The sequence below is a fragment of the Mchenga conophoros genome, linkage group LG5 (assembly GCF_057382185.1).
Source record: "Mchenga conophoros isolate Kocher_MC1m ecotype Shallow Benthic linkage group LG5, M_conophoros_male_GT1.1, whole genome shotgun sequence".
NCBI lineage: Eukaryota > Metazoa > Chordata > Actinopteri > Cichliformes > Cichlidae > Mchenga > Mchenga conophoros.
This window is the reverse complement of record NC_140530.1, coordinates 24,489,162-24,516,516: the sequence shown is the minus strand read 5'-3', so window position 1 is coordinate 24,516,516 and position 27,355 is coordinate 24,489,162. Positions and strand designations below refer to the sequence as shown.

The 27,355-nt window shown below is 39.5% G+C and overlaps 3 protein-coding genes across 4 annotated transcripts; 2 read left to right on the top strand and 1 right to left on the bottom strand.

Moving 5' to 3' along the window:
- Window positions 1–1,497: 1,497 nt before the first annotated feature.
- LOC146574630 (tumor necrosis factor receptor superfamily member 4-like) lies at window positions 1,498–10,142 on the bottom strand. Its single transcript, XM_085275482.1, has 7 exons — window positions 10,065–10,142; window positions 3,451–3,503; window positions 3,214–3,311; window positions 2,961–3,071; window positions 2,673–2,804; window positions 2,514–2,583; window positions 1,498–2,399 (listed from the first exon to the last, which is right to left on the bottom strand). Exons 1-7 carry the CDS (start codon window positions 10,140–10,142, stop codon window positions 2,084–2,086), a joined length of 858 nt encoding a protein of 285 aa, XP_085131608.1. The 3' UTR covers window positions 1,498–2,083.
- A 702-nt stretch (window positions 10,143–10,844) lies between these two features.
- On the top strand, window positions 10,845–21,010 carry ddi2 (DNA-damage inducible protein 2). 2 transcript variants are annotated; one of them, XM_085274451.1, is made up of 10 exons: window positions 10,845–10,990; window positions 11,146–11,317; window positions 13,537–13,666; window positions 13,829–14,095; window positions 14,181–14,307; window positions 14,468–14,595; window positions 15,238–15,366; window positions 15,547–15,650; window positions 15,856–16,048; window positions 18,420–21,010. In XM_085274451.1, the coding sequence occupies exons 2-10, from the start codon at window positions 11,180–11,182 to the stop codon at window positions 19,925–19,927; spliced, it is 2,724 nt and encodes a 907-aa protein (XP_085130577.1). In that variant the 5' UTR covers window positions 10,845–10,990; window positions 11,146–11,179; the 3' UTR covers window positions 19,928–21,010. The 2 variants fall into 2 exon arrangements, with proteins under 2 accessions (XP_085130577.1, XP_085130578.1); XM_085274452.1 differs by lacking the exons at window positions 10,845–10,990; window positions 11,146–11,317; window positions 13,537–13,666; ... (2 more) ...; window positions 14,468–14,595; window positions 15,238–15,366 and adding an exon at window positions 18,030–18,078.
- A 498-nt stretch (window positions 21,011–21,508) lies between these two features.
- On the top strand, window positions 21,509–26,221 carry LOC146574628 (rho guanine nucleotide exchange factor 19). Its single transcript, XM_085274454.1, has 12 exons — window positions 21,509–21,830; window positions 22,116–22,286; window positions 22,366–22,430; window positions 22,532–22,806; window positions 24,161–24,321; window positions 24,410–24,562; window positions 24,645–24,774; window positions 24,853–24,927; window positions 25,170–25,262; window positions 25,350–25,498; window positions 25,643–25,807; window positions 25,891–26,221. The coding sequence occupies exons 1-12, from the start codon at window positions 21,700–21,702 to the stop codon at window positions 25,934–25,936; spliced, it is 1,614 nt and encodes a 537-aa protein (XP_085130580.1). The 5' UTR covers window positions 21,509–21,699; the 3' UTR covers window positions 25,937–26,221.
- The last annotated feature ends 1,134 nt before the right edge of the window (window positions 26,222–27,355 follow it).

Sequence of the window (27,355 nt, the reverse complement as noted above, 5' to 3'; positions counted from 1 at the left end):
CTGTGGCTGCTTGGTGCACACTGGCCCTCCTGGCTCTGTTGGGCCCCTTCTAGGGTGTGAAGGGCCCTTGGATCCTGGGTCTCTGGGCCCAGGGCTCAGTCTGATATGGTACAGCTGGCTGCCAGTGGAGCCTGCAGCCTCAGTGCTGCAGGCCCTGTGACTTCTGCACCTTGGCTGCTGGGTGACCCCCATCCGAGGCACTCCACAGCTCTTTTCTAGGTGGCTGACGTGACTGCCCCTCTGGTGGTAATCCTTGCTCGTGGCCCGGAGCTCCTCCATCCCTGCTTCATGTCCTGGGGGGCAGGGCTATGGCTCCTAGCACCCACTACCCACATAGCAAAATTTGTATGGCCTGGATCTGGCCCACAAATGTGCTTACACATGGCCCACATACCGCAAAGAATGACGGCCCTTTGGTGGCCCAGATCAGGTTTGCCAGAGGTGGCACACACATGGCCCAGCACAAGGCCAGTTGCAGGCACACTGGTGGTCCTGTGCTGGCCCATGCGTGGAGTACCTCTGGCAAACCTGATCTGGTCCACCAAAGGGCCGTCATTCTTTGCGGTATGTGGGCCATGTGTAAGCTGTGTGCAGCCACGGGCCAGTTGCAAACACACTGCTGACCCTGTGCTGGACCAGAATAGTTTCAGCTCTTGCCCCAAATGTCAGCCTAATGTGTACCTTAATCAAGCCATGTAATAACAACATGTGCCATCATTGCCAAGCCATGCCCACGTCGGGTTGACATACACCCTGCCATGACACCGGTCAGTCAGAAGTGCAAGTTTGATGCCAGATCCGGGCCAGACCTGTTTTCTATGAACCTGGGCCACATAAACCAAACCACAATCTGGCCAGATATGGCATGCCATCACATAAACAGTGCCATCTATATCCGGCCTGGCCCATGTCTTGATGACATACCACTTACCATGCCAGAAGTCATGTGGGTATTAGACACTTACATGGAGAAATCTTATGAATGTGCTCACACACACAGGTTTTACACATAAGTGTTCATACAGGTTCATACAGGTGTACAAACAACTTACAGACACACACTATCTCGCTTGGCTGCTGCCTCTAAACATATCATGTATTGTACAGTTAACATTACATTTTTATTAATTGCTGTTACTCATGCCCATATTGGTTATTGCTGTGGTTTCCTTACTGTGCTGTTTTATTTTTGCTTGTTTTTTTTTCAATCTGCTTCCTTCTTCTCCTCTATTTTTCTTTCCCTCTCAGTCTGTTAACTCTCTTCCGAACTTCTCTTTCCTTCTTCTTTCTCTGTCCTGTCCATTCTGATTGTAATAACTTAAATCAAAATAATAATAATAAAGATCAAATAAACTATGACAATCAATTGAACCAGAATTGCAAAAGCTGTAATGGTCCACTTGGAAAAATAAATCTCTTGGGCATTTTTCTTGACCTTCAGACAGTAATTCTGATTGCTACAATGCCGTACAGGACAGGCAAAAAGAAGAAGAAGACTAAGCAAATTGACAATTTATAAATCAAAGAAAATGCACAACATTAAAAGTTAATTACATATAATTGCCACTGATGAAAGAGCTGCACTTGGGCCAATCAGCACTTCCCATATATAACACAGCCGCAACCTAGAGCACATCTTTTGCCCAACTTCAGAGTTGTGTTGCTGCAGGCGCATTAATAGCAAATAATGTTTTGGTGATACAGATAATACACAAGATGTTTTAAATGTTTTAACTTTTACAGATTCATATGTTTCAAACAATCTTTTAAAAAAAGATAACTGTAAAATACTTTTACTTACTAAACCACAGTAGCAGTAGTGGCAATTGTATACATGTAATGAATATGAGTGCTATAGACATCTAAGTTATCCTTACGTGGATTGCTCATGTAAACAAATTTGGAACAAATTCCAGTTATAAGTATTCCATTTCCTTCCTCCCTGATTGTCAGAGTGACAAAAGCCTTTTAAAGATTACAAATTTGAAATTCCAAGATAATGAGCCATACCTGGTAAGACAAAAAAAGTCAGCTACAGTTTACATAGCTTTTTTTTTTTTTTTTTTTTTTTAAATCTGTGCCTTCATCTCAGAAACAATGGAAAATGAAGGCTGTGCCAAAATAATTTGGATTTTGTTGTAGAAGTGGCTACTTGTGGAGGAGAGCTAACAGATCTAGGAGTTGGAAGCACTTTCTTTGTGGAAGTGGCCACTCGTGGAGTAGTAGTAGTATCCATCCCCTGAGTTTGGGCCTCCCACTGTGGACGTTGAGTTATTAAACCTCGGAGAGTAGTAATTGTGTTTGATGTGGGAAGTGTAGTGCTGTAAGTATCACTGTTTGGCTCATTACAGATAACATCTGACATTGCAGTTCCACTGATTTTCACTCCTGATTTACATCTAGAATGAAAGATGAATGACAAAGCTGTTAACAACAAGCGTCACGTCCAGACCCTGTTGAAAATTTGTTTTAATCATATATCATAAAAGTACTAAAAACACTAGAATACGTACTCTTTCCATTTTTTACAGTCTGAGTTTTGAGATGTAATGAAAAATCCTTCTTCACATCGTTTACATTCTCCTAGCAGGAAAAAAAGAATTGATGATTTAAAAAGACATTTTCTTTAGTGTGTATGGTAAATGATCCAATATTATGATCCAATCTTGTACCTCCTATTCGTTTAAATCCCTCAGCACATTTGCAGTTGAAAGAATCACTGTCCCATGGAACAAAGTCTTCACGGCACGCACATCTTGTGTTTGTGAATCTGGTACAATGCTGTTTAATCTCACTACCATGATCTGCAATAAATAAATAAACAAAGAATGTTCTTAATCCTGATGTCGTAATTTGAGTGTGAACTACATGTTTTGTCTCCATTAACAGAGCAGGTTTATCATCAGCTGCTCACATAGCAGCTGATTTTTTTAATAAATTACAAAAGCTTCAGCACTTACTAGTGTCACACGTTCTACATGCTTTACAAGATTTTGAAGTATTTTCATGATCCTGATAAGAGCCTAGTTTGCAGGATTCACATCCATTTCCATTACGCGATACTTTTTCACCTTCAAGGATTTCAAAGTGTTCAAAGAAAGGACACATTTTAATTACAGTAATTACTATACTTTCAAAATAAAATTTAAAAAGTGAAAAACTGATTTTAAAGCATTATACAGAGTGAGTAAAATGATAAAAGGCACACTTTACCTGTTTTGCATGTCAAACCAGCAACATGTTGGTTAAAAATCAAAAAAAGTATGATGAGTTGGACGACAATCATATTCACTTCTTCAATGCAATGTTTCCTGTGTGACAAATAGAATAAGATTAAGACAAAGAGAAACACCACCTGACCAAGTTTAAATTGGACACTCCACACAAATAAGACAGCAACATTTATCACTCATAACTTTGGAACCAACGTTTTACTGTTATTGAAAATACCTGACAACAAAAGAGTTCCCTCTCTGAGGGACATTTCCAGAAAATTGTTGAATCTATGTCCCAAATAATTAAACAGTTCTGAAGGCAAAAGGAAGAGCAAAGGGTACAGTCAGAGGGGTACAGTCAGAGGCTAGACAGTCTGACACTCTCCCCTGTTACCTCAATACTGCAAACCACCAAATCAAAAATATGAACTCAGTTTCATTGAACTCTGTTTCCCAATTCCCACCATCTGCCAGTACTAACTCTGTCTTTCCCTCTTTGCAGACAGCCCCATAGTAAAATCATGACATAAATAAAGAACATTAAACCAAAATACAGAGAATCTGAAGTCAGTCACAATTTCCAAACCAAAAATTAACAACCCAAGCTCACACAGCCAGCATAAACCCATCACAAATTCCCACAGGAATTTCACAATAACTTGGACCTTACCAAAAAAAAGAGAACTTATGTGTTTATCTGCACAAATAAAATAAGGGATTAATTTCGGATATAGAAAAGAGAACAATAAAAAGCAGCAATCCCCTACCAGCACTCTTCCTTCTGCCTTGTTGACAACAACTGAAGAGACAGGGGTGTGTATGTCTTTCTCTCTCAATATATAATCCTCTGGTGAGGGGGTGGATGTCTCTCTTGCAACAATAATTGGTCATCTACTGAGAGCGAGTGACAGTATGCCAACCGCTACATTCTCAATTTTTCTCTAGCTTTAAACATTCATGCTATAAACCTTATTTCTGTAACAACTGACAGGTACAACAGGGATGTGTTGTGGAATTTTCTGTAAAAAAAAGAAAGGTCTGCAGTATGTTCAGCTGTGGTCAAGCTATTTTATTACTGCATGCATGCAGGAGAGCAAACACACACACATCAAAACATCTCAGGTCTAAGTAATGAGCACACTCCTTTATTCCATTCCAAGGAAGAGGGAGGAAGTTACAAACTGATCATACCACACATCACGCGCCTCGCTATGAAACCTAATGGAGCAATGGGCCAAGGACACAATGTTTTGTGTCCTTGGCGTTATCAGCACCTGTAAAGGGAGTTGTCTTCTACCAAACTGCTGTACATTCACTGAACAAAAAAAAAGCATGCAGACAGATAACATTACAACTCAAGGGACACTACTGATCGTAAATGCTGTCAGCAGCACTAGCCTCTTGTAACTCTTGACATGGGTCAATGAATAATTTCATCTGCACTGTGAAATGATTCCCATAAGAAACCGCTCACACAGCCATGTTTGCAGATTACTGACTTCTAGAAAGAGATAAGTTTCCAGTTGAATACCATAAGGTAAATGCCAGTTAGTCGTTCCATTGTCTACGCTGTGTACCTTTGTTGACTTCAAGGTAAACAGTTCTGCAGCCTCAATCTCCCAAACAGAGTAAATAATGATGAAATAACCTGGATAGATAAACAACGTTGCAGGCCAAAGGGAGAATATGTACACTGGACTGTGTCATGAAGTGTCCCTTGAACACACCTTCTACTGAATTGACTCACAGGATGAACCATGTGTAAGATATATGCTGTTTCTGAAGACACAGAGAGACAGAGAGTTTTTGTTGCATTTTTCAGAAATGACAACGTAAAGCTAACACTGCAGCCAGAGACAGAGATCATCACTAATGAGCTAGCGAAACATAAAACAAGGTTATCATTAGTCTTTAAGTAATCAAGAATTCCCAACTTTGAATGCTGTGAGTAAAATCTAGATACATATGAGTAAAAAGCTCTAGATTGCCTGTAAATGTTGTAAACTGAAAACACTTATTCATCATGTTGGTGTGACTGTGACACCAACATATCAAAATCAGTACATGTGTTGTTTTATCCTCTCTGCACATCAGTGACAAAACTATTAAAAAATCGATTAACAACACTATTAATCTACACTATGAAAACGTTTGTTTGAAAGTCTTCTGTTTTCATTTGTGCACTTTAATCACTGCTGAAAGCTTTGTTTAGCTGACATAGTGTAACTGATCACAGGAACTGATCATAGCTTCTTAGTCTATAACCTCTGCTGTTGTATATGGCAAAAAAAAAGTTTGTAAACCACTGAGATGGGGAAGGGGTTTGCCGTACATTAACACAACCAGTTCACATGTAGCCTTATGTCAAATGGAGAGCATGCCTCTCAGAACCTGCAAAACTATGCAAACATCACAGCAACACCTCTCCCTATACATGATTCCAGTAACAACTGCTTCAGTTATCAAAAATAAAAATCACAGGCTTCAAAATTAGTGAAGAGTTATAAACTTTCAACCAAATCAAACATGTGAAAAGATGATGAGGAACTGATGTTTATAGGTGACTCCTTCCAATCAGCAGAAGCCTGCAAAATAATAGATTCTTTTTCAACTTCTTTAGATACAAAGGGACATTAAAGACGAACAGGAAGCTGAGGCTCCAGTTCAGACTCACCAGAATTGGGGGAAAAAAGGTTGGAAACACATTAGAAAAACTTGCTTGCTGGACGAGTCTCGATTCCTGCTGCAACATTCTGATGGTTGATACAGACTTTGGCGTGAACATGAAAGCATGGATCCATCCTGTCTTACTGAGCATGTTTTAAACACCGCAGCCTACCTAAACTTTGTTGCTGACTTTGCCTATCCCTTTATGATCACAGTCTGCCCATCTTGCTTACAGACATTAAAGATACAATGAAAAAATAAGAACTTATGTGTTTATCTACACACATAAAATCAGAGATTCCTTTCCATATGGAGAAGAAAACAACAAAAAGCAGAGATCTTCTGCCAGCTTTCTCCTTCGCTTTCCTTTCTTGGTTACAAGTGAAGGGAAAGACATATGTGGCTCTCTCGCAACAATATTAAGTCATCTAGTGAGTGAGAGAGAGAGACAGAAAGAGAGAGAGAGAGGTGTTAAGGAACTCAAAATGCCAAAAAACAAATTTGAAAAAGTCAATTCAGTTTTACTTATATAGCACCAAATTCTAATAGCAGTCATATTATGAGATTTTTGGGCCAAGTACAATTATGTCAGTTTTATCTGAATTTAGAAGAAGGAAATTAGAAGTCATGCAGGTCTTTATGTCTTTAAGACATTCCTGCAGTTCGACTAATTGTTATGTGTTATCTGGCTGCATGGATAAATGGAGCTGGGTATCATGTGCACAGCAATCAAAATGCATGTTGAGTGATACTGTCCGAGGGAAGCACGTAAAATGTAAAAAGAATTGGTTCGAGCACTGAACCCAGTGGAACTTCATATCTGACCTTAGTGTGTCATGACAGCTCCTCAATTAAATTTAAAAAGCAATGTCTTTTTTCAGAAATTAAAAAAAGATTCTCCTTGTCAGCAGTTTTATATTGCTATGACTTTCTTTCTAGGAAGCACTCAGACAGGTAAGATTATAAATGAGGGCACACCGCTGATCATAAATCCTGTCTGCGACACCAGCCTCTTGTAACTCTTGACATGGGTCAATGAATAATTTCATCTGCACTGTGAAATGATTCCCATAAGAAACCGCTCACACAGCCATGTTTGCAGATTACTGACTTCTAGAAAGAGATAAGTTTCCAGTTGAATACCATAAGGTAAATGCCAGTTAGTCGTTCCATTGTCTACGCTGTGTACCTTTGTTGACTTCAAGGTAAACAGTTCTGCAGCCTCAATCTCCCAAACAGAGTAAATAATGATGAAATAACCTGGATAGATAAACAACGTTGCAGGCCAAAGGGAGAATATGTACACTGGACTGTGTCATGAAGTGTCCCTTGAACACACCTTCTACTGAATTGACTCACAGGATGAACCATGTGTAAGATATATGCTGTTTCTGAAGACACAGAGAGACAGAGAGTTTTTGTTGCATTTTTCAGAAATGACAACGTAAAGCTAACACTGCAGCCAGAGACAGAGATCATCACTAATGAGCTAGCGAAACATAAAACAAGGTTATCATTAGTCTTTAAGTAATCAAGAATTCCCAACTTTGAATGCTGTGAGTAAAATCTAGATACATATGAGTAAAAAGCTCTAGATTGCCTGTAAATGTTGTAAACTGAAAACACTTATTCATCATGTTGGTGTGACTGTGACACCAACATATCAAAATCAGTACATGTGTTGTTTTATCCTCTCTGCACATCAGTGACAAAACTATTAAAAAATCGATTAACAACACTATTAATCTACACTATGAAAACGTTTGTTTGAAAGTCTTCTGTTTTCATTTGTGCACTTTAATCACTGCTGAAAGCTTTGTTTAGCTGACATAGTGTAACTGATCACAGGAACTGATCATAGCTTCTTAGTCTATAACCTCTGCTGTTGTATATGGCAAAAAAAAAGTTTGTAAACCACTGAGATGGGGAAGGGGTTTGCCGTACATTAACACAACCAGTTCACATGTAGCCTTATGTCAAATGGAGAGCATGCCTCTCAGAACCTGCAAAACTATGCAAACATCACAGCAACACCTCTCCCTATACATGATTCCAGTAACAACTGCTTCAGTTATCAAAAATAAAAATCACAGGCTTCAAAATTAGTGAAGAGTTATAAACTTTCAACCAAATCAAACATGTTTAAAGAAGTGAAAAAATGACGAGGAACTGATGCTTATATGTGACTCCTTCCAATCAGCAGAAGCCTGAAACATAATAGATTCTTTTTCAACTTCTTTAGATACAAAGGGACATTAAAGAGGAACTGATCAGAGCTTCATAGTGAGTAACTTGAAACAGAGGGAACAAAAAGTTGTTTTAGACTTTCAGGATAGTTAGAGTAAGGACATTCAAAGATAATCAATGTGCGGTGTGAGCTTTCGTAATTGTACATGCCAGAAAAGGTTTGGCAACCACTAAGTCAGATTAGAGTTAGATGTGAAATCCTTACCTTGTACCACTTAAAAGCTATGCTTCTGAGAACCTGAGACTTAGATAAACATCAAATAGAACAACACCCCACAAGGTGCAAGTTCCCAGTACATTATACAGAGCAGATAACCTGAAGTTACATCAGAATCGTTCATCACTATGCTCAAATATGCCATTTTGAAAACACATAGCAATTGCATTAATGGACATCCACATTATAGGTTATGTGGTACCTTTGAACAAAAACAGAGCACATTTAAAATAATAATATCAATGAAAGCCATGAGAGCCATTTTCTTTTTCTCCTTTTCATTGGCTGTTCCACATCTAACCAGCCCATATAAGTTTCTACACCTTTGGTTGCACCAAGCAAATCACGCCTCTGCACCAGAATGTGCAGAACAAGTGGTTTTTCTTTTTTTCTTGCAATAGAGGCAACATTTGCCTGGAATTATACAGGATAGATGTGGTTAGAAAAGCCTTTTATGTACTGTGGGTGTGCAAAGAAGAAAAACTCAAAATGAAAAAAAAACCCGTAGGAAACTGACACCACGGTAAAGGCATGAACTTTTGATAAAAAGCACGCTCCACAGAAGCGATTTATTTAATGTTGTGCGTTACCGTGGCAACTCCGACTTTACTCCAGTCATTTTTTCCCTTTCCATCCAAAAAAAGTCAAAACTCTTCCACCATACAGCAAGTCCTCATAACCGGTTTCATATCACTGCTTCTCCTGTCAGTACTTCTATAGTAACTGTGTTGAAACTCAGTGGTTATTACTCATTATTAATTCATATTCATATTTAAAATAAATTAAATGCATTTTTCCCTTTCACAGTTTATGCAGTACCAGAAATGAATTCTCTTTAGTATCTTTTGGTTTAACCTGTTTTGAAACTATTTCCTTCTTGTTTTACTAACCTTAAATTCTTTACAACTTTGCATGTAACCCTCAAACAACCATTAAATATGGTTCACATAAGAAATCAACCATGAGAACCACATAATATTCTACATGTGCGCGTACACATTTTTTACTGTTTATTGGCATATTTTTTCCCCCCAGTTGATACTAAATACTTTTTTGGTCGAGAAAGATAAGTATACAAAGCATTTTTAAATGTCTACAGGACCTGTGCACATTCAGATGGTTTAAAATAAAATAGAGAGAAATAAAGGACAAGTCGTGTCCTGCATATAGTAGACCTAAAATATCCTTAAGCACATTGTTTGTGTAAACAAATTTAGGACAAATTCTAGTCATAAGTATTCACTTTTATTTCTGTCTTATTGTCAGAGACAGGTAAGCTTATAAGAATGAGAAATTTAACATATATAATATTGCATTTTATTTTCAAAACAGTGAAACTTCAGAACTGCTGATGAAGCTTTAGATACTAGCTTTAGAAGTGAATGAATGAAATGAATAAAGAAACACTTTCATTCTTGAGATTAGATCAGATTACTGATTTAAAAAAATGTAACAGAAACACAATATAATACACTACATTACAATAGAGCAGCTGAGTAACTGCACTTGGGTGTATTTGTACATGTGGAACATTGAAGCTGTTTTCTTTGTTAATGATGAGGTGGACCTGATGACAGCATCTTAGTGGGTGGGAAGTGTCCTAGATGATCCTGGCTGCTCTGCTGAGGCAGCGAGAGCTGAAAGGCTCTTCCAAAGAGGCACGTTTTTTTAGTTTGTTTGTTTTCTGGGCAGAGTTTATGATCCTCCAAAGGGCTTACCTGTTCGCGTCTGAGTTGCTGGCGTACCACACACTTTTGATGAAGCTGCTGGAAAAACATGGCAGCAGCTCTCCTCATAACTCAGGAATTAGAGTCTCTGATATGCCTTTTTGACTGCTGCTGCTCCAATACGTATACTCACAAACTTAAAGACAACAATAATAGTAAGAAGATTATAAGAAAAAATAAGATAATAAGAAGGTCAGATGGGAAACTGTTATAATAATAATAATAATAATAATAATAATAATAATAATATAACAATTATTATTATTATTATCATCATCATCACAGGGTAAAATATTGTGTTATTTAAAGTGTTATTTATTTGTTAAAAATAAAAAATAGTGCAGTTTACAATAAATAAACAACACAGTTAAAATAAAAGTGCCGTGGACACTTAGTGTCTGCATTACACTGTAAGACAGTGTAATACAGGGACTCAAGTTTACTAGTAAAACACCATATTTCGGTCATTTTCTTAAGGATGTAGAATTGTACATACAATCAGTATCAGACACCACCAACAAAAAGGCTCTCAAAACAATATATATATATATGTGTGTGTGTGTGTGTGTGTGTGTGTGTGTGTGTGTGTGTGTGTGTGTGTGTGTGTGTGTGTGTGTGTGTGAATTTTTGCGTGTATTCATTTTTACCCCTGGTTTTGTGTGTTCATGTTCTGTTCTTCTGTATACTTTATCTGTCTGTGTGTTGTATACTCATTGATTGTCCAATAAAGTTCATTAAAAAAAATACAGAGACTACTCACGACCGCGGATGCAAGCTGCCGTTAAAACGACAGAAGAAGAAGAAGTACGCACGACCGCAAATTCTGTATTGCGACATGCCAGAAAACGGGTTGAATGAGATGCAATACTTGTTTGGCTCTTGTTAAAAGAGAAACTGTGACATCAGGCTTCTTACCAGTAAGTGCAAAGCAGTCACTCTCTTTTCATGTAACTACTTTCGCTTTTGACGCAATTTCTACAGAAAGTCGGCTTAATTAAGAGGGGGGAAATCCACAAACTAACTGGGGTTCCCTGTGGAAAAACTACACCACACTAAACGCATTCTATTGCAGCGGACTTGTCCACAGATCCTGCCCCAAAAAAGCGATGCTGGTGACCGTTTTCTGCGCGCCGAGGGATCGCCAAGAAACCACCTTCGCCCTCGATGTGTCCCCGGAGCTGGAACTGAGAGACTTCGTAGCACTTTGTGAGCTGGAATCAGGAATCCCAGCAGGGGAAATCCAGGCAAGACCCATGCTACATGTAGCAACGGAGCTAACGTAGCTAGCAGCTAAGCTAGCTAGCTGGGTTGCTAGGATGAATCGGACTTTTGCTGTTTTGATGGACGAAGTGTTACGAAACCTGCGTTGTTATCCACAACAGACACGTTTCCAGAATTATGTATCCCACGTCTAAAGTGTGTGTAGCCTTAACCTAAGAAAAAGTGAGCACACTGGCAAACTAAGGAAGCTAATAGTTGTCCGGGTAATTAATGGTTGGAGAAGTTTAATTCAGAGTTAGTTAGTGAGTTTTGTACGCCTGGTAGCTCGAGATATAAGGCTAACGTTATCTGGGCTGAAGGAAGAACCCCAAACAAGTGATAACCTACCAAATGTTTTACTGCGTGACGAGCTTTGGGTTTCAGCACGCTATAAAGGGGATAATAAAGTTAGTGCAGCAGTGGTATACAGTAATAAAGCGAAAAGTAAAACTACTCGCCAGAGCCTTTAATTCTGGCAGATTTAGAAAGTTTTAAACACATTTAATACACGCACCTGTAGTTTATGTTAGATTGGAAGAAAAATAAATAGACTCTAAACTTGACTGTAGATCAAACAATTAAATGCAAAGTGAAAAATAATATAACATTTAAGAAATAATATTTATAGTAATGAAAATAAGTGTTTGTTTTAGCCCTGAATCAGTTTCTTCTGCTGGCTTCAAAATATAGCATTTCGTTTACACACTTTGGTCTGCACAGTGTTTGTGGGTAAACTGGAAACAGAAAGTGAGGATGAGGAGTAGAGGGTCATTCCGTGTTAGCTCATCGGATACAAAGAGAAAATAAGAGAAACATGTTGTGGTGTCTGGGGAATATCACACTGAAGTTGGGTGAAAATGTGTTTTTCACATTTAAGCTTTAGTGGTTGGTATTGAAAATTTAATCAACCCCTGTCTTGGTCTGGTTTCCATTCTAAAAGAGATTCGATTTCAGTGGAATTTCCAGGCTAAATAAAAGTGAAAGTAGTAATACTAATAGTATCTGTGACTATTTATCTGATTTGGAGGGTTTGTGATTTCTATATGAGGAGTTGGAAATAAAATATCAGTACCTGCAAAATTGTGGTTTTGACATTCTCCAAAATATTTTAGGGACTTCAAACATACATCATTTGTTTTGAGCTATACTCATAGAGCCATACTACCATGATAGAAGAAAATTCCTAACTTCATCCATTGAAACTTTTTTCCCCATTTTGTCAAAAACATTGTACTAGAAATTTTTTGTAATCCCTGTTAAGAAGTGTGTATTTCCCCTGAAAGTTTGTCATGCAAACCTATGATGGTCACGTGGGAAATATGGCTTTAATTTGATGAATTGAGATTCAGTTAACAGTACTAAGATAACTCATTGTCAGTCAAGTAGAAAGAAGTACTATACTAGAACTATATAAATGATAAAAGATAAGCAGCAAAAAGAAAAGAAAAAATCAGACCTTCTTAAAATCACACAGAAAAGTGTGTGTGTGTGTGTGTGTGTGTGAGTGTATGTTTGTCTGCAAACTCCTCCTAGACCACCATAAGTTGAGTAACCAATGCTTGAACACAAGTACATCTTAGACCATCTTAGGTTTCTTATCTATGACATTTTTTTTTAAATCATAAAGTTGCCTAGCAACTGGCTAAAATAAACTAAAAGTTAATCATTTATGCACCTTTTAAAAGTGTTATCAATTTTATTTCACAACAACAACATTCATTTATATCTACAAAATTTGAATTACGCATGCTTTATGGTGCCGTCATGTGGCAACCAGCTAGCAACGTGCTAAAATTACCAGTTTTTATATTATATTTTCATAACACTAGAGTCTAATTTAGATCCACAAAAATGTAATTATACGCACCAAGAAACCACGTAACAGTGGGATCAAATGATCCATATTGACACTATAAACAACATCTGCCACCGCTATTTAATTAATTGAGTATATCAATTTATCAACAGAACGGACAGGCCAAACAATACTGTAGCATGGGCATGCACTAGGAAAAAAAACAAACAAACAAAAAGAAAAGAAAAATAAACTATTGAAACAGATAAGAATCAATAGAAATCTTTACACATTATTCAAGTATGACCAGTGTCCACCCATTTCTGCGTCAAATAAAATGTGAGCAAAAACTTGTGAATCTTATGCATGTTGATTTCTTCTTATTTAGTGTTTTTTATTTTTGTACAGATCACATATGTTGAACAGCCCCTAAAAGACCTCACTCGTGCCTTGGGGACATACGGTGTAAAGGATGGAGACGTGGTGGTTCTCCGGCAAGCTGACAGAAGGCCACCAGCGGCTCAGCCCGCCTTCCCAGGTAATACACATGAAAACTAATAAACATGTTGTTTATGTATGTATTTTAATCAGGGAAATGTTTAATCTGAATCTTATTGTTGTTGGATGAGTTACGAGAGACGTGACATAATAATAATGTCGTTATGCAGTACGCTAATCTTCTACCCTTTCTGTTATTTAGGTCTGCCCCGTATTGACTTTCGTTCCATCACAGTCCCAGGCACCTCTTCTTCAGCCAATCAACGTGGTGCCGTACGACCACAGCAACAGGCTCCACCGCAGCGTGCCGCACAGCCTTCCACGCCAATGGCCTTTCGTGGGTCCTCTCCTCAGGGGCTGGACGACCCCGCCTTACTTCAGCAGATGCTTTTATCGAATCCACACGAGCTATCGCTCCTCAAGGAGAGAAACCCGCCGCTCGCTGAGGCCCTGCTGAGCGGAGACTTAGGTGAACTAAAACAGAGTAATGGGTGTGCTTGTCGTCTTTTAATTTACAATGAGTCGGCCATGTTAGCATAATTGTGTTTCCTTAGAGCGTTTCACCAAAGTGCTGCAGGAGCAACAGCAGGATCGAGCCAAGAGGGAGCAGGAGAGAATCAGACTTTTGACCGCTGATCCTTTTGATTTGGAAGCCCAAGCAAAGATTGAAGAGGACATCAGGTAGGAAAAGACGTTAATCACTTAGAGACATTCACAACACATAATAATCCTCATCCTATGAGGCACAGCTTCACTTTCATCTGCCACTTGCGTGTTTTGGTTTATTATTTATGAATTGTTTGTGATTTTTCTTTTACACTTACTGTTGAATTGATTTTAGGCAACACAATGTGGAAGAAAACATGACCATAGCAATGGAGGAGGCCCCAGAAAGCTTTGGACAGGTGGTTATGCTGTACATTAACTGCAAAGTCAATGGCCACCCTGTGAAAGCTTTTGTTGACTCAGGTAATGAACATTAAATCCTGATACGAACAGTAGTGGGGCTGCACAATAAAATTACATTAAAAAAAAAATTAAAAGATTTTTGTTTTTATTTTTCTCCAATGTGAAAAAAAATGCCAAATGATTTACATTTGCTCTCTTTGAAAGGAATAAATCACATTATTTTGTGGGGTGGTTTTTCAGGCATCAGTTAGAAAATATAAATTCTTTAACAAGCTTAATGATATCCTATTGGTTTTAAAGTGTCGTCAATCTTGCTCCATACTCTGAGGGTGAGGCTTTTTAATACCCCAAACACCTTGCTGTCTGTGGCATCAGAGGGAGATGTGCCACTTAAAGGCGGAGGCTCGAGGCAGGACTGTATGAAAACAAACAAAATACCAGCCTAATACTTATCAGAGTGTGTGGGATTCTGTTTGTTTCTCACAATCATTAAAGAAGTGTACTCAGTCTGGGTAGCAGTCTTGTCGGGTGGAGACAGGACTGTTATAGCAGCTTTTCAGGTCTTTATAGGTGTGGAAAATAGGATTGTACCCATGCAATATGGGCTGACAAATACAGGTGTGTAGTTGTGGTTTACATATGAGGTATCTTTAAACACATTTTGGTTTTAGTTTTCACTGATTTTTTTTCCTTCACTTTTAGGAGCCCAGATGACCATCATGAGCCAAGCATGCGCAGAGCGCTGCAACATTATGCGACTGGTGGACAGACGCTGGGCTGGGATCGCCAAAGGAGTGGGCACCCAGAAGATCATTGGCAGAGTTCATTTGGGTTTGTGTCAAGAGTGTTTCTACTATGAACAATTTTACTTTTATGCAGAACAGTCACAAATGTTTGCCTAACTATCTTGCTATGCCTTCTAGTAAATCCAAATTTAAGTCTCTGCATCACATTTTCAGTGTATTCTTTTTTTTTTCTTTTTTTTTCCTTTTTTTGTTCCTCATAATCCAGCTCAGGTCCAGATAGAGGGAGACTTCCTTCCTTGTTCTTTCTCCATTTTGGAAGACCAGCCTATGGATATGCTGCTTGGCCTGGATATGTTGAAGAGACACCAGGTGTGAGCTCCTTTTATCTGAGCAGTGGTGTTTTCATGAGAAACGGGGCGCATGGGAGTTTTTGCTCTCATGCCCCGGTTTTTATTTAGTTATCTTCTTATTTTTGTCAGAAAAGAAATATCGCTGACAAAAATGATCAGTCAACAACATTAACACTGGAAACTTTAGAAAAGCTTAGGATTATACATTTCTGTTTTTCTTGCAGTGTTCGATCGACTTGAAGAAGAGCGTCCTCCTCATCGGCACTACAGGCACAGAAACTCGCTTTCTGTCTGAGGCGGAGCTGCCAGAGTGTGCCCGACTAGCCTACGGCACAGAGGGGCGTGAAGATGCCCGCCCAGAGGAGCTGGCTGACCGAGAACTGGCAGAGGCGCTTCAGAGGTCCATACAGGAAAGCGGTAAGAAGCCGTTTATGTGTGCACTTCAGGCTGTTTCTCATTGAGCTTTTTTCCAGCTCAGTTGGAACTACATTTGCATGTGCCACTTAAAGCTTCTTACTCTCAACTCCATTTATGCAGTCACATGATCACTTCATGTCATCACCTCAGCAAGTTAAATGTACCTTAGTATAAGACAACAGTCAGGCAAATGAGAGCACATTTAAAACAGAAATAAGCTTTTTAGGCTTAAAACAAAACAAACTGATGAATGAAACAAAATGATTTAAACTATATATACATATATTTACCATTTATAAAGTTCACCATCCTTACTGTCCATACCAGGTGTATTGTGATCTAAAAGTACCTCTTCAGATTAGGTTTTAGCGAATCATGTCCCTGAAAGTGCTTCCTCAAAACTGTTTCATTATAGTGAGTTCATATAGGACAACTAAAATTTGTCTGATTATGATGTAGACTCGAGTGCAGATGGATCTGAAGAGTGTGAGAGCAGAACTTGAAACCTCCTACGCAGACAAATGGAAAAAAACATGTTGTGCCAACAGAAACGTGGGTGGGGATTTATATGAACCAGAATCTATGGCAGACCAGGAAATAATAGATTCATAAACAGGATTAAATGTTGCCTTATCGTCTCGTTATTGTTTAAAATCTCCGACAACATCTGTATCTAACTAAAAGTTTTAAAAAGTGTCCTCTAATTGTGAAATAAAATCTATTTTATATATATATAAGAAAAATGCTTAAAATGTCTGCAGTGTTGACAAAACTAATAATAAAAGCAATCGCTCCCATTGTATTTGTGCAGTTACTTAACTTCACTATGACAAAATGTTAGCATGGGAAACATCAGTTATGGTTAATGGCAGCTTGTCGGTCCCCTGCCGTCTCACTTTGTGGACAGTGTGAGTTTTTCAACCACTTTAATGCTTCAAACGTTTTATTTTTGCCGTCGGTCTAGCCACAGACTCGTTTTACAAGCATTCTTTTAAATTACCATAATTCTCTTACTGTTTGAGTTAGACATAAAATTCAAAGGGTTTTGGAAAGAAGAGAATATGAGCTTTAAAGATTGATTTGGTGTATCACAGTAGCACAAAGCATTCACAAGGTAGGTCTGTCTGAACACAGAGAGAAAAATCGGCTCTATCTAGATGAAGACATTACAATACGGTAACTCCTTAACTGTGTTGAGCTAGAGAGAAAATTTAAATGGTTCCTGAAAGATGAGAATTGTTTTATGATTTCACAGTAGTCCAGGCGACATGTCTGATAGTTGTGTGATAAAGGGTTAAACTGTTCATCATTAGCTATTCCAGCACCAAATAAATACTTTGGCATCACTATAGTGAAGTTTCTCCTTTAGGGTGTTGTGAGTGTTTTAAGTTAGTGGATTATTACATGACAACATTTCTTGTCCGGCAACTTTTCTAATGTATAAACAGGTTTTTTAAAGAAAATATTGAAATATAAGAGTTTAATTTATTGGAATTATGTCATTTTTTGACATCGCTCACTCCTACTTTATAAAAGTTACCAACACAGATACACTGTCAGTGGAAAGTGGTGCTTTTCCACCCATACAGGACTCTTCAGTTTCCCTTTAATACTCACATTATTATTTGTGCAAGAGCCCCATTAAGTCTTTGTTGTTGTTTCCAGTGATGCCCAGCAATGACTGGAGGTTGTTAATGGACTCGAGTCAGGAGAGACAGTTTAATCAGCCCACAGTTTTAACTGCTGAACAACCCTTTGAATTGAGCTCCCCTGACGTTTAGTGATGGGGATGTACACTGCAACCTCTTTGTCAGGACCTAGACCCGAGAATTTTTTAATTTATTTATTTATTTTTGGATGACACTTTTCACATCTGTGTGTGTGAAAAGGCCGATAGTTTGGTGCATGCCCTGTGTGTGACTGCTAACTTTCTCCGTCCCTTTGCATGATGTGTGTGGTGTGTGCCCTAACCCCTGAGCAGGACAGCACTGATGCATTTGGAGACAGCTGGAGAGGGCCCTACCAACCAGGTACTGCAAAATTCACAAGTCCATTGCCAGTGCTAAGTCCATTGCTATTTGTTTCTTTTATTTTGCTGTTATTTTGCTGCTGGGTCAGGTAATCAGTGTTGTACCTTTGTTGTTATTTACTGATGCATTTTATTGTGATTATTTATATTTGATTGAATTAGAATAGGAAATTCATTATAATTAATATTAATGAATAAAGTATGTTAGTATAGAATGCATTGAAGAATTTGGGCAAGAGAATATGTATTTGTGTTTGGATCTAAAGCTATTAAATTGACATAGTTACTGTCCCACACTGGAGTTCACAGTTTAATTCCTAGGCATATTTTCTCTTGTGATAGACACTGCAGATGGACAAGCTACCTCACCGCAGCCCCAACCATTTTCATTACCCAAAACCTTAGGCCAAACGTCGTCAGCCACCTCCCCTTCCCAAAGCCTCTCCTCTGATCAACCCCAGAACCCAACCCTGGATCGCTCTCAGTCTGCCCCTGCCGCCATGCAGCAGTCCTTAGCACCAGGGCAGTGCCAGGATCAACCTGGCTTCCAGGAGCTTCCTCAGCCTTCATCCCCAGCAGAGGATGGAGCTTCTATACCTCACCATATCCACCCTGACCCTTTGCCTCTCCATAGCAACTCCGTGGTGCCCCCTCTAAGCAGTCCCTCAACAGATGTTGTGCGTTCGTGTACCCCTCCTGCAGACATGAACTACGTATCCCAGGATCCAGGGGGAGAACTACAGCCTGGAGCCATAAAGGGGGATGCTGAATCAGATGAGGTGGAGAACAGCTCCATGCTTCCCCATGCAGAGGAACTTTCCCCCATTCAGCCCATGGAGCAGGAGGTGACAGAGTGTGATACTGCTGTTACAACGGAAGTCGGTCCAGGTGCTCCCAGGGAACCTGACTCAATTGAAATGGAGTCTCCCACTGCTTCTGACAGTGTGGTGTGCTCTGAGAGGGATCAGCCTGATGGAGAGCACTGCTCCAGCTCTGAAAGCATCCCCTCGTTGGCATCTGCCCTTAGGGAGCTTCATGAGCTGCTGGTATCCAACAACTGTGCTCAGTCACAAAATCGCAGCACCTCCTGCTCTCCTTCAAATCCATTCAGGCAGGACACAGACAACATGTCCCCCGAACCGTGCACCTCAATCCCCGAAAATACCCAGCTTACCCCCTCTACTGCCATTACACCCGGTGCAGAACCAAGCGATGCCAAAGCCAACTATGCTGCTGCTGTGTCTGATGGGGAACCATCTAAGTGTCTTGCGCCCCACCACTCTGGCCAGAATGAACATCTGGGCGGTGATACAGTAGAGGCTGTGATTGGACAAGGACCACTAGAGTGTCCACATAGCTATGAGGAGAGGAGGGCAGACAGATGTGGGCAAGATGAGGCGAGTAACATCAGCTTTTCTCAGTCTGAGCCAGAGGTTCCACTTGATCCCCCTGAGGATCTGGAGTTCAGGGAGCCTCCTGAGGGGCAGCATGGGAGAGGGGTCGCAGATGGACAAGCCTCTGGCACCAATACCCCAGACAACCTAGGCCTCCAAACTGAGCACACTTTCCTCAGCCCTATGTCAATGGCAGCGGGCTCACCGGAGGAAGTTTCAAGCAACTTGTCCTCATCAGTTCCTCCTCTGGCTCAGACTCCCCAGCCTTCATCTCCAGCCTCTCCTCTCCCTCCTCTACATCCCTTTATAGAACAGTTTCCAGCCGAGCACATCCAGAGAATCCAGGCAGCAGGCTTTTCTGCCAGGGAGGCTGCAGAGGCACTGGAACAAGCCCATGGGGTTGTGGAGCTAGCTCTGCTGGCACTTCTAGCCCGCAGTATCACTGTGCCCACCTAGACTCAAAACCAATCATGCGAGTCCCTGGCCTCCCAAATTAGCATCTGTCTTATTTGGAAACTTGTTACCAATCCAGATGTCTCAGTCCCCATTTTTAGCAGGGACCACGTAAAAGAAACAGGGAAATGCTGTCTCTTGGTTTGTCGTACAGACTATCCGAGAAGAAACAGGACAACTGCTGATACTTTTCTGGCTAAAAAGAAATGTGAGGTGTGTTTGCATGCAGATGTTTTGGGTCCTCACCCACTTCATTGGTTTTTAGAGATTTGGTAACATAGAATGATTTTCTTCTCATTTCATCGTTCAGCATTGATATATTATTAAATGCCCGTTATTGATTACTGAACCATTAAACATTATTGTAATTCCCCCTCTTTGACATATCATACAACTACTCTTGTCTAATTTGTTAATCGTCAATAAAACAAAACAATCTCAGAGTGGAGTAGCATTACCTGCTACTCATACCACAGTAACTTTTGTTTGGTGAGCTTGAGATTGTTCAGCACAAATGTGGATATTTTAATGATTTTTTTTTCCTTTTTTGAATAAAACCTAATGCAACAACCCAATGTTGGAAGAACTTTTGCAGTTAAGGAGGGTTGATCATTTTTGATCAAGTTTACAATTTCCATTGACAAGGGAAACCCAACATGTCAATGTTATCATCACTATAAAATAACGAGTGGGTTCGCCGAAGTACGATCATAAATGGGATTGATTGATTCAGTATGTTATTTACCGAAGGTATCTTGTACTGTATGTATCCACTTTTTTCAGCGCTTTGCCATGTCTAGATTACAACTCTGTTTGTAGCTCCCGTTCAGGAAGTCTTTTATTTTGTGTAAGTTCTTCGTAGTGTGTGATCATGTGTTCAAACATCCATATTTTATTTTATAATCAGTTTTTAAAAAAATAAATAAAAAAATGTCAGACGTTTCATCAGTATGTCATCTATCGGGACTTTTAATGGCTTTATTTGAGTCATGTACATTATCCACAATGTTCAGGCAGATTGAATTATTTACTTTTATCTTGTATGGAATTTTAAATTGCAAATAAAATGAAACTAGTATTTGTAAAGACGTGTGTGAGTTTTTAAGTCATTTTTTTCAAACACATGCCAAGTATAGAAAGTAAGAGTTTCCATATCTTGCTTTTAAAAAGTATTTTCCATAATCTTAAAAAAACCTTTTTTTTTAAATGGACATCTTAAAGGATATGTGGTATCAAAATAATGATGTTGCCATGAGTTGGACTAATCTAAAAGGTGAAAAAAATAGCCCACTGCTCTTGTGTATGGAAGCTTGGTGGCACCACTGGGAAAAAAAAAAAAAAAAAAAAGATCTTTTGACATCCATAAGTTTAACCTGCTAACTCAGACTTCTAAGAAAATAATGTGACACTTTGAGTTACATTAAAATTTTGAGATAATAACCTCAAACTTTGACTTACAGCTGTGTTGTTTTTTTGTTTTGTTTTGTTTTGTTTTTAATTGTGGCAGAAACAAGCCTCCATAGTTGTAAAACCCTGAAGGAGCATGTAAAGAAACACACCTGCTTCTAGTTTGTTTTTTGATTGCTGCTAAACGCTCAGACTGCAGGTAACTCAAACTGTGTAGTCTGATTGGCTGTGGGACACAGGAAGGATCCACCCAAATCCACTTTGGAAAGGGTATAGTAAAAGATCAGTTCCAGACTACAGCTGACACCCACAGTGAGAAAAACCATTACAAACATACACTAGTTTAGAAGTCATCTACTGAGTAATTAATGTCTCAGTCACCAACCACAGAGGGGAGAGAGATGCTCTGTCAGGGCTTTTCTCTGGAAAACAGCAGGGCAGAGCACACTGGAGGCCTTGATAGAGGCAGCGGGTCTTTAAACAAGCCTGAGAATTGCAGGTAAGGACCTCAGCCCCTGAAAGATGCCAATGGTTTTTAAAAAACTTATAAACTGCTTCATTATGACTAAATGCATCTCAATTTCAAATGCAGTAAATGCAAATGTAGTGAAGTATTGAGTCATAATGAGTTTCCTGTTCAAATTTTTAAAGTTTTCATCATTTTAAGTCAAATTGATGCAATGGGGGAACTGGCCCCACATATGAGATTTTCTTTAATCTAAAATGAGTACAAAACAGGTGAGCCTTTTTATCCAGAACTATAAAATCTTTTATCCCGTCACAGTTTTCCCTTAGACATATCTCCAGCTCTCAGATTGGTAGCTTTAAGGCGCACATGGGATTTGAAAAAAAATCATTTGGCAGCGCACAAATTGAAAATCTTCTTGCCACCTGGACTTCAGGAAGATAACTCAAGCTCGTCCGCACAATGTGATCCGGATAAAAGCAAAGAAGGGTAAGATGAGGTGGGGATCTCTTAACTTTGGCAAAAATATTTTATAGCTAACTGCATGTGGCCTTCTTAATAAATCCAGAGAAGAGAATGTGATTGGGGAGGAATTGCAGAGTGAACGATTCCAGTCGAAGTACATTCATATTTGTAAGTTTAACCTTCTTCTTAAGGTATCATCATCATCACATTTAAATTTTAAAGCGTAATTTTTGTAAAGCTGTTTTTGTCTTTCTCATTCTGCTCTGCAGTCCCACTGTATCAGGATTACTGTCTGCAGACAATGAAAGATGATCTCCACAGACTCAAAGACGGTCTGTTGTCTGAACTGATAACTCCCAAGTATCTGCAAAGCCTGCAGACACCGATGACTCGTGCTGAAAGCCCTCAGCGAAGCGCTCGTCATGCAACTCCTCGATCTCAGCCTATTAGGGTGACTCCAAGTACACTCTGGCAAGACCTGGATGAGGTGAAGGCATCTGGTCTACTCAGCAGCTTGACAGCCAGAGAGATTCGCCTTCAAGAGGTGTGCAAAAATGTAAAAAACAAAAAGCTGTTTCATGTATTAGAGATGATGCATGCAATTTAACTAAACTGGAAGGCACATTATAATCACACTCATGAAGCAGAGCACAAGTGTTCATATTGCTCTTAGGATCTTTAATGAAGTTAAATATGCCTGCATCAAGTTTGTTCGATCGCAACATTTCAGTCTTTACCTGTATAGCGTATGTTTGACTGCAAATGTAGAGTCCTGTAAAAAAGTAATTAAGTAATTCCATTTGGGAAATCGTGAATTGTGTTCACCACCCTTTTTTGTGGAAACCTTAATTCAGTTTCACTAGCCACATCTTAGAGTCTATCACTGCCAGACCTGATGAATCAAGAAATTACTTAAAAACTGATTTATAGTGAAATAAGATGAAAGATGTCAAAAAGCAGCATGTCAGGCCACAAACTAAAAAAAACGACATCTGGAATGGATTACAAAGCCACTTCTAAGGGCTTTGGGACTCCAGCAAATCACAGAGTGAGCCAATATCCATATATGGTAAAAACTTGGAGCAGTGGTGAACCTACCAGAAGTGGTCAACCTTCCAAAATTACTCCAAGCGCTTCAACTCCTCTAAGAGGCCACAAAAGAACCCATAACATCTAAAGAACTGCAGGTTTCAATTGTCTCCTTAAAGGTCAGTGTTCATGATTCAGCATTAAGAAAGACTGGGCAAAAATGACATCCATGAAAGAATTCCAAGGCAAAACAAAAACACTGCGGACCCCCAAGAAAACACAAAGGCTCATCTCACATTTGCCAAAAACATTTTGATCCTGAACTGAACTGAACTTTTTAATTCAGGTATCTTCTGGAATAATTCCAAAATCTTCATGAATTCTAAAGACTTCCAGAAAATCCTGAAGGAGCATGTCCAGCCATCAGTTCATGTCCAGAAAGAAAGAAGCATCAAATAAAGGTTTGAATCGGCGTAGTCAAAGTCTGGGTTTAAATCAGATTGAGATGCTTTGCAGTGACCTTAAACAGGCCGCTCAAACTGGAAAACCAGAGTGAGCTCAATTAATCCACAGCAATGGTTAAGAACTATTACCAGGAAATTAAAATAAGGGGAACTGCAAAAAAGTCCTTTTATAGGTATATTTTGGATTTTTAGGTAATTCCTTTCAGTTCATTTGAGTGCTTAAAAAATATTGTGCTGACATCAGGATTTAATTGTATGGCAACAGGAGCTGCTCTTCCAGGTTTTTATGGAATTTGTTGACATGGTTGGTATTTTGAAACACTATTACCTTCGTTGGAGATAAAGCAGTCTAAATTTTGTTTGATTGCCAATAACCCCCCACCTCCTCCTTTTCTTCCTCTAAAGACCATGTTCGAGCTCATCGGCTCAGAAGCATCTTACCTAAGGAGCCTCGGCGTGGCCGTAAATCACTTTTATAAGTCGCAGGAACTCAAGCAGACTCTGTCTCAAACAGAACATCACATTTTGTTTTCCAAAATTCAACACGTGATGGTGGCCAGTGAAAAGTGAGAGCTCCACACGTAGCACCTTGTTGTATATATGGGCAGGTTGTCCTGATGTTTTAACTTAGTTGGGCTCCTGGTGTCTTTTTAGGTTTCTTACGGATTTGGAAAGCCGACTGGGAGAGAACGTGTTGATCCCTCAGGTTGGCGACGTCGTCCTCCAGCACTGCAAACATTTCCAGACTCTCTATGTGCCGTATGTGACGAATATGATGTACCAAGAAGCCCTTATCAACGAAAAGCTGTAAGTGTACTCTGTATTTCAGAATACAAATACATTCTCAACACCTTGCGATGCAAACTCTGTTAAATGTTCCCTTTTCAAGGCAGCACAACAGAATTTTTCTGTATACCCTGAAGAAACTCGAGAGTGACCCGGTGTGTCAAAGAAAGACCCTCAAGTCCTTCCTCGTCCTTCCCTTCCAGAGAATTACTCGCATCAAGCTTCTGCTGGAGGTAAACGTCTGATGAGATTTGAACTGTTAAACAGATTTTTGCTCCATTAGCTAAGGTTTCTGTTTTCTTTCATTTCAGAGCATCCTGAAACTGTCTGAGCCGGACTCTGACTCAGTTTCAAACCTTAAAAAAGCAATAGACGCCATTCATGAGGTAATGCTTTTCAGATCTGTACACTCATGCCAAGACAGGCGAGAGAAAAAGATTCACTTTCCATTTTCTGCTACTTTATACTTGATCTTGTTTAAAAAAAAAAAAAAAAAATGTTATGCTTGCCAATCTGAATGCAATTTTTACTTGCAACAGAATTTCTGCACTTCAGTATTGACAGCTTTTTTTTTATTTAAGTGAAAAATCTGCCTAATTCTTCTACAACTGCACTACTCTGACCCCAGATAGTGACAGAGTGTGACAAGGGGGTCCGAAAAATGAAACAGATTGAGGAGCTGGTCTGCCTCGAAATGCTGCTGGATTTCGGAAAAGTTAAGGTGATGACACAAATGTTTTTAATAGACTACAAAGTGGTCTTCTTTAACCTGCAGCAGTAACAGAGTGCGTCTTCTTCATCCATCCAGTCAGTTCCCATGGTCACAAGCAAGCGTTTCCTGGTGCACCACGGAGCCCTGAAACAGCTGACCAAGGAGAGCGCTTATAACTTAAGAATGTCATTCGTTGGCGTCTACCTCCACCTCTTCAATGACCTTTTGATCGTCTCTATGAAAAAGTATTTGACTAGCAATCCTAGCAATCAAACTTTTTAGTCTCTGTACAGTCCAAGCTGCTGCAAGTCAACAAAAAATAGGATCTTTATGATCCACATTGTAAATGTGCTTCTAATCTTACTTTTTCCCCCCCTCATCCCTTTCAGAGATGAGCGCTTTAAAGTAATGGACCATGCTCAATTCCCAGAACACGTGAGCGTTCAGCCTGTGAAGACTGAAGTCCTGGGTCTGCCCTCATACTCCTTCCTGCTACATCTCTCTAAAACTCAAACAGGACATCCGACTGCAATGATAATTGCTACAGACACAAGGCAAGAGTTAATAAAATCTGTAAGTCCTTACATCCACTGTTGGAGTCCCCCTCACCATCTGATGGCCTTCTTTTAAATTACAGGTCGGAGAAAGAGGCATGGATGAAGGCGCTGTCATCGAGACACTGACCTTTTAACAGCTTTAAACTTTAAAGACGAAACTTGGCTCCATGTAACTAACAACTGAAACAATGTTAACTTGTTCACTTTTTAAGGTTCATCAGTGGTTCAGTCTACGCTTTGCACTGTTCTTGGTGAAGATGCACTCGGTGCGCTTTGTTCAAACGTCCACTAACCTCACGATGAGCTAGATCATCGCTACAGACGTTTTTTGTTGTTTCTGACTGACTTTAAAATACCAATTAATTTTTAAGTAGTGTACAGTTTACTTTAATTGATAATAAAATGATTTCTAATTCACTTTCCGGAGTACAAGTGTATAACATGACAATCGGACAAAATATTTAATATGCTCACCATGCCATAGTGGCATTTTACAGGGAGTGCAGAATTATTAGGCAAGTTGTATTTTTGAGGAATAATGTTATTATTGAACAACAACCATGTTCTCAATGAACCCAAAAAACTCATTAATATCAAAGCTGAATGTTTTTGGAAGTAGTTTTTAGTTTTAGCTATTTTAGGGGGATATCTGTGTGTGCAGGTGACTATTGCTGTGCATAATTATTAGGCAACTTAACAAAAAACAAATATATACCCATTTCAATTATTTATTTTTACCAGTGAAACCAATATAACATCTCCACATTCACAAATATACATTTCTGACATTCAAAAACAAAAACAAATCAGATCTCACATTTGATGATGGACCACAGGTTCTCAATGGGGTTCAGATCAGGTGAACAAGGTGGTCATGTCATTAGTTTTTCTTCTTTTATACTCTTTCTTGCCAGCCACGCTGTGGAGTACTTGGATGCGTGTGATGGAGCATTGTCCTGCATGGAAATCATGTTTTACTTGAAGGATGCAGACTTCTTCCTGTACCACTGCTTGAAGGTGTCTTCCAGAAACTGGCAGTAGGACTGGGAGTTGAGCTTGACTCCATCCTCAACCCGAAAAGGCCCCACAAGCTCATCTTTGATGATACCAGCCCAAACCAGTACTCCACCTCCACCTTGCTGGCGTCTGAGTCGGACTGGAGCTCTCTGCCCTTTACCAATCCAGCCACGGGCCCATCCATCTGGCCCATCAAGACTCACTCTCATTTCATCAGTCCATAAAACCTTAGAAAAATCAGTCTTGAGATATTTCTTGGCCCAGTCTTGACGTTTCAGCTTGTGTGTCTTGTTCAGTGGTGGTCGTCTTTCAGCCTTTCTTAGCTTGGCCATGTCTCTGAGTATTGCACACCTTGTGCTTTTGGGCACTCCAGTGATGTTGCAGCTCTGAAATATGGCCAAACTGGTGCCAAGTGGCATCTTGGCAGCTGCACGCTTGACTTTTCTCAGTTCATGGGCAGTTATTTTGCGCCTTGGTTTTTCCACACGCTTCTTGCGACTCTGTTGACTATTTTGAATGAAACGCTTG

Excerpts from the sequence above, each read along its gene's own strand:
- LOC146574628 (XM_085274454.1), top strand. The coding sequence starts at position 21,700 with ATGTCTCAGTCACCAACCACAGAGGGGAGAGAGATGCTCTGTCAGGGC. Across the intron at positions 25,263-25,349 it reads TGGATTTCGGAAAAGTTAAG|TCAGTTCCCATGGTCACAAG; the intron begins GTGATGACACAA and ends TCATCCATCCAG. Across the intron at positions 25,808-25,890 it reads ATAATTGCTACAGACACAAG|GTCGGAGAAAGAGGCATGGA; the intron begins GCAAGAGTTAAT and ends TTTAAATTACAG.
- LOC146574630 (XM_085275482.1), bottom strand. The coding sequence starts at position 10,142 with ATGAGGAGAGCTGCTGCCATGTTTTTCCAGCAGCTTCATCAAAAGTGT. Across the intron at positions 3,504-10,064 it reads AGCAACTCAGACGCGAACAG|ATTCAACAATTTTCTGGAAA; the intron begins GTAAGCCCTTTG and ends TTTGGGACATAG. Across the intron at positions 3,312-3,450 it reads GGGAACTCTTTTGTTGTCAG|GAAACATTGCATTGAAGAAG; the intron begins GTATTTTCAATA and ends TTTGTCACACAG.
- ddi2 (XM_085274451.1), top strand. The coding sequence starts at position 11,180 with ATGCTGGTGACCGTTTTCTGCGCGCCGAGGGATCGCCAAGAAACCACC. Across the intron at positions 14,596-15,237 it reads GAAAGCTTTTGTTGACTCAG|GAGCCCAGATGACCATCATG; the intron begins GTAATGAACATT and ends CTTCACTTTTAG. Across the intron at positions 15,651-15,855 it reads ATATGTTGAAGAGACACCAG|TGTTCGATCGACTTGAAGAA; the intron begins GTGTGAGCTCCT and ends TTTTTCTTGCAG.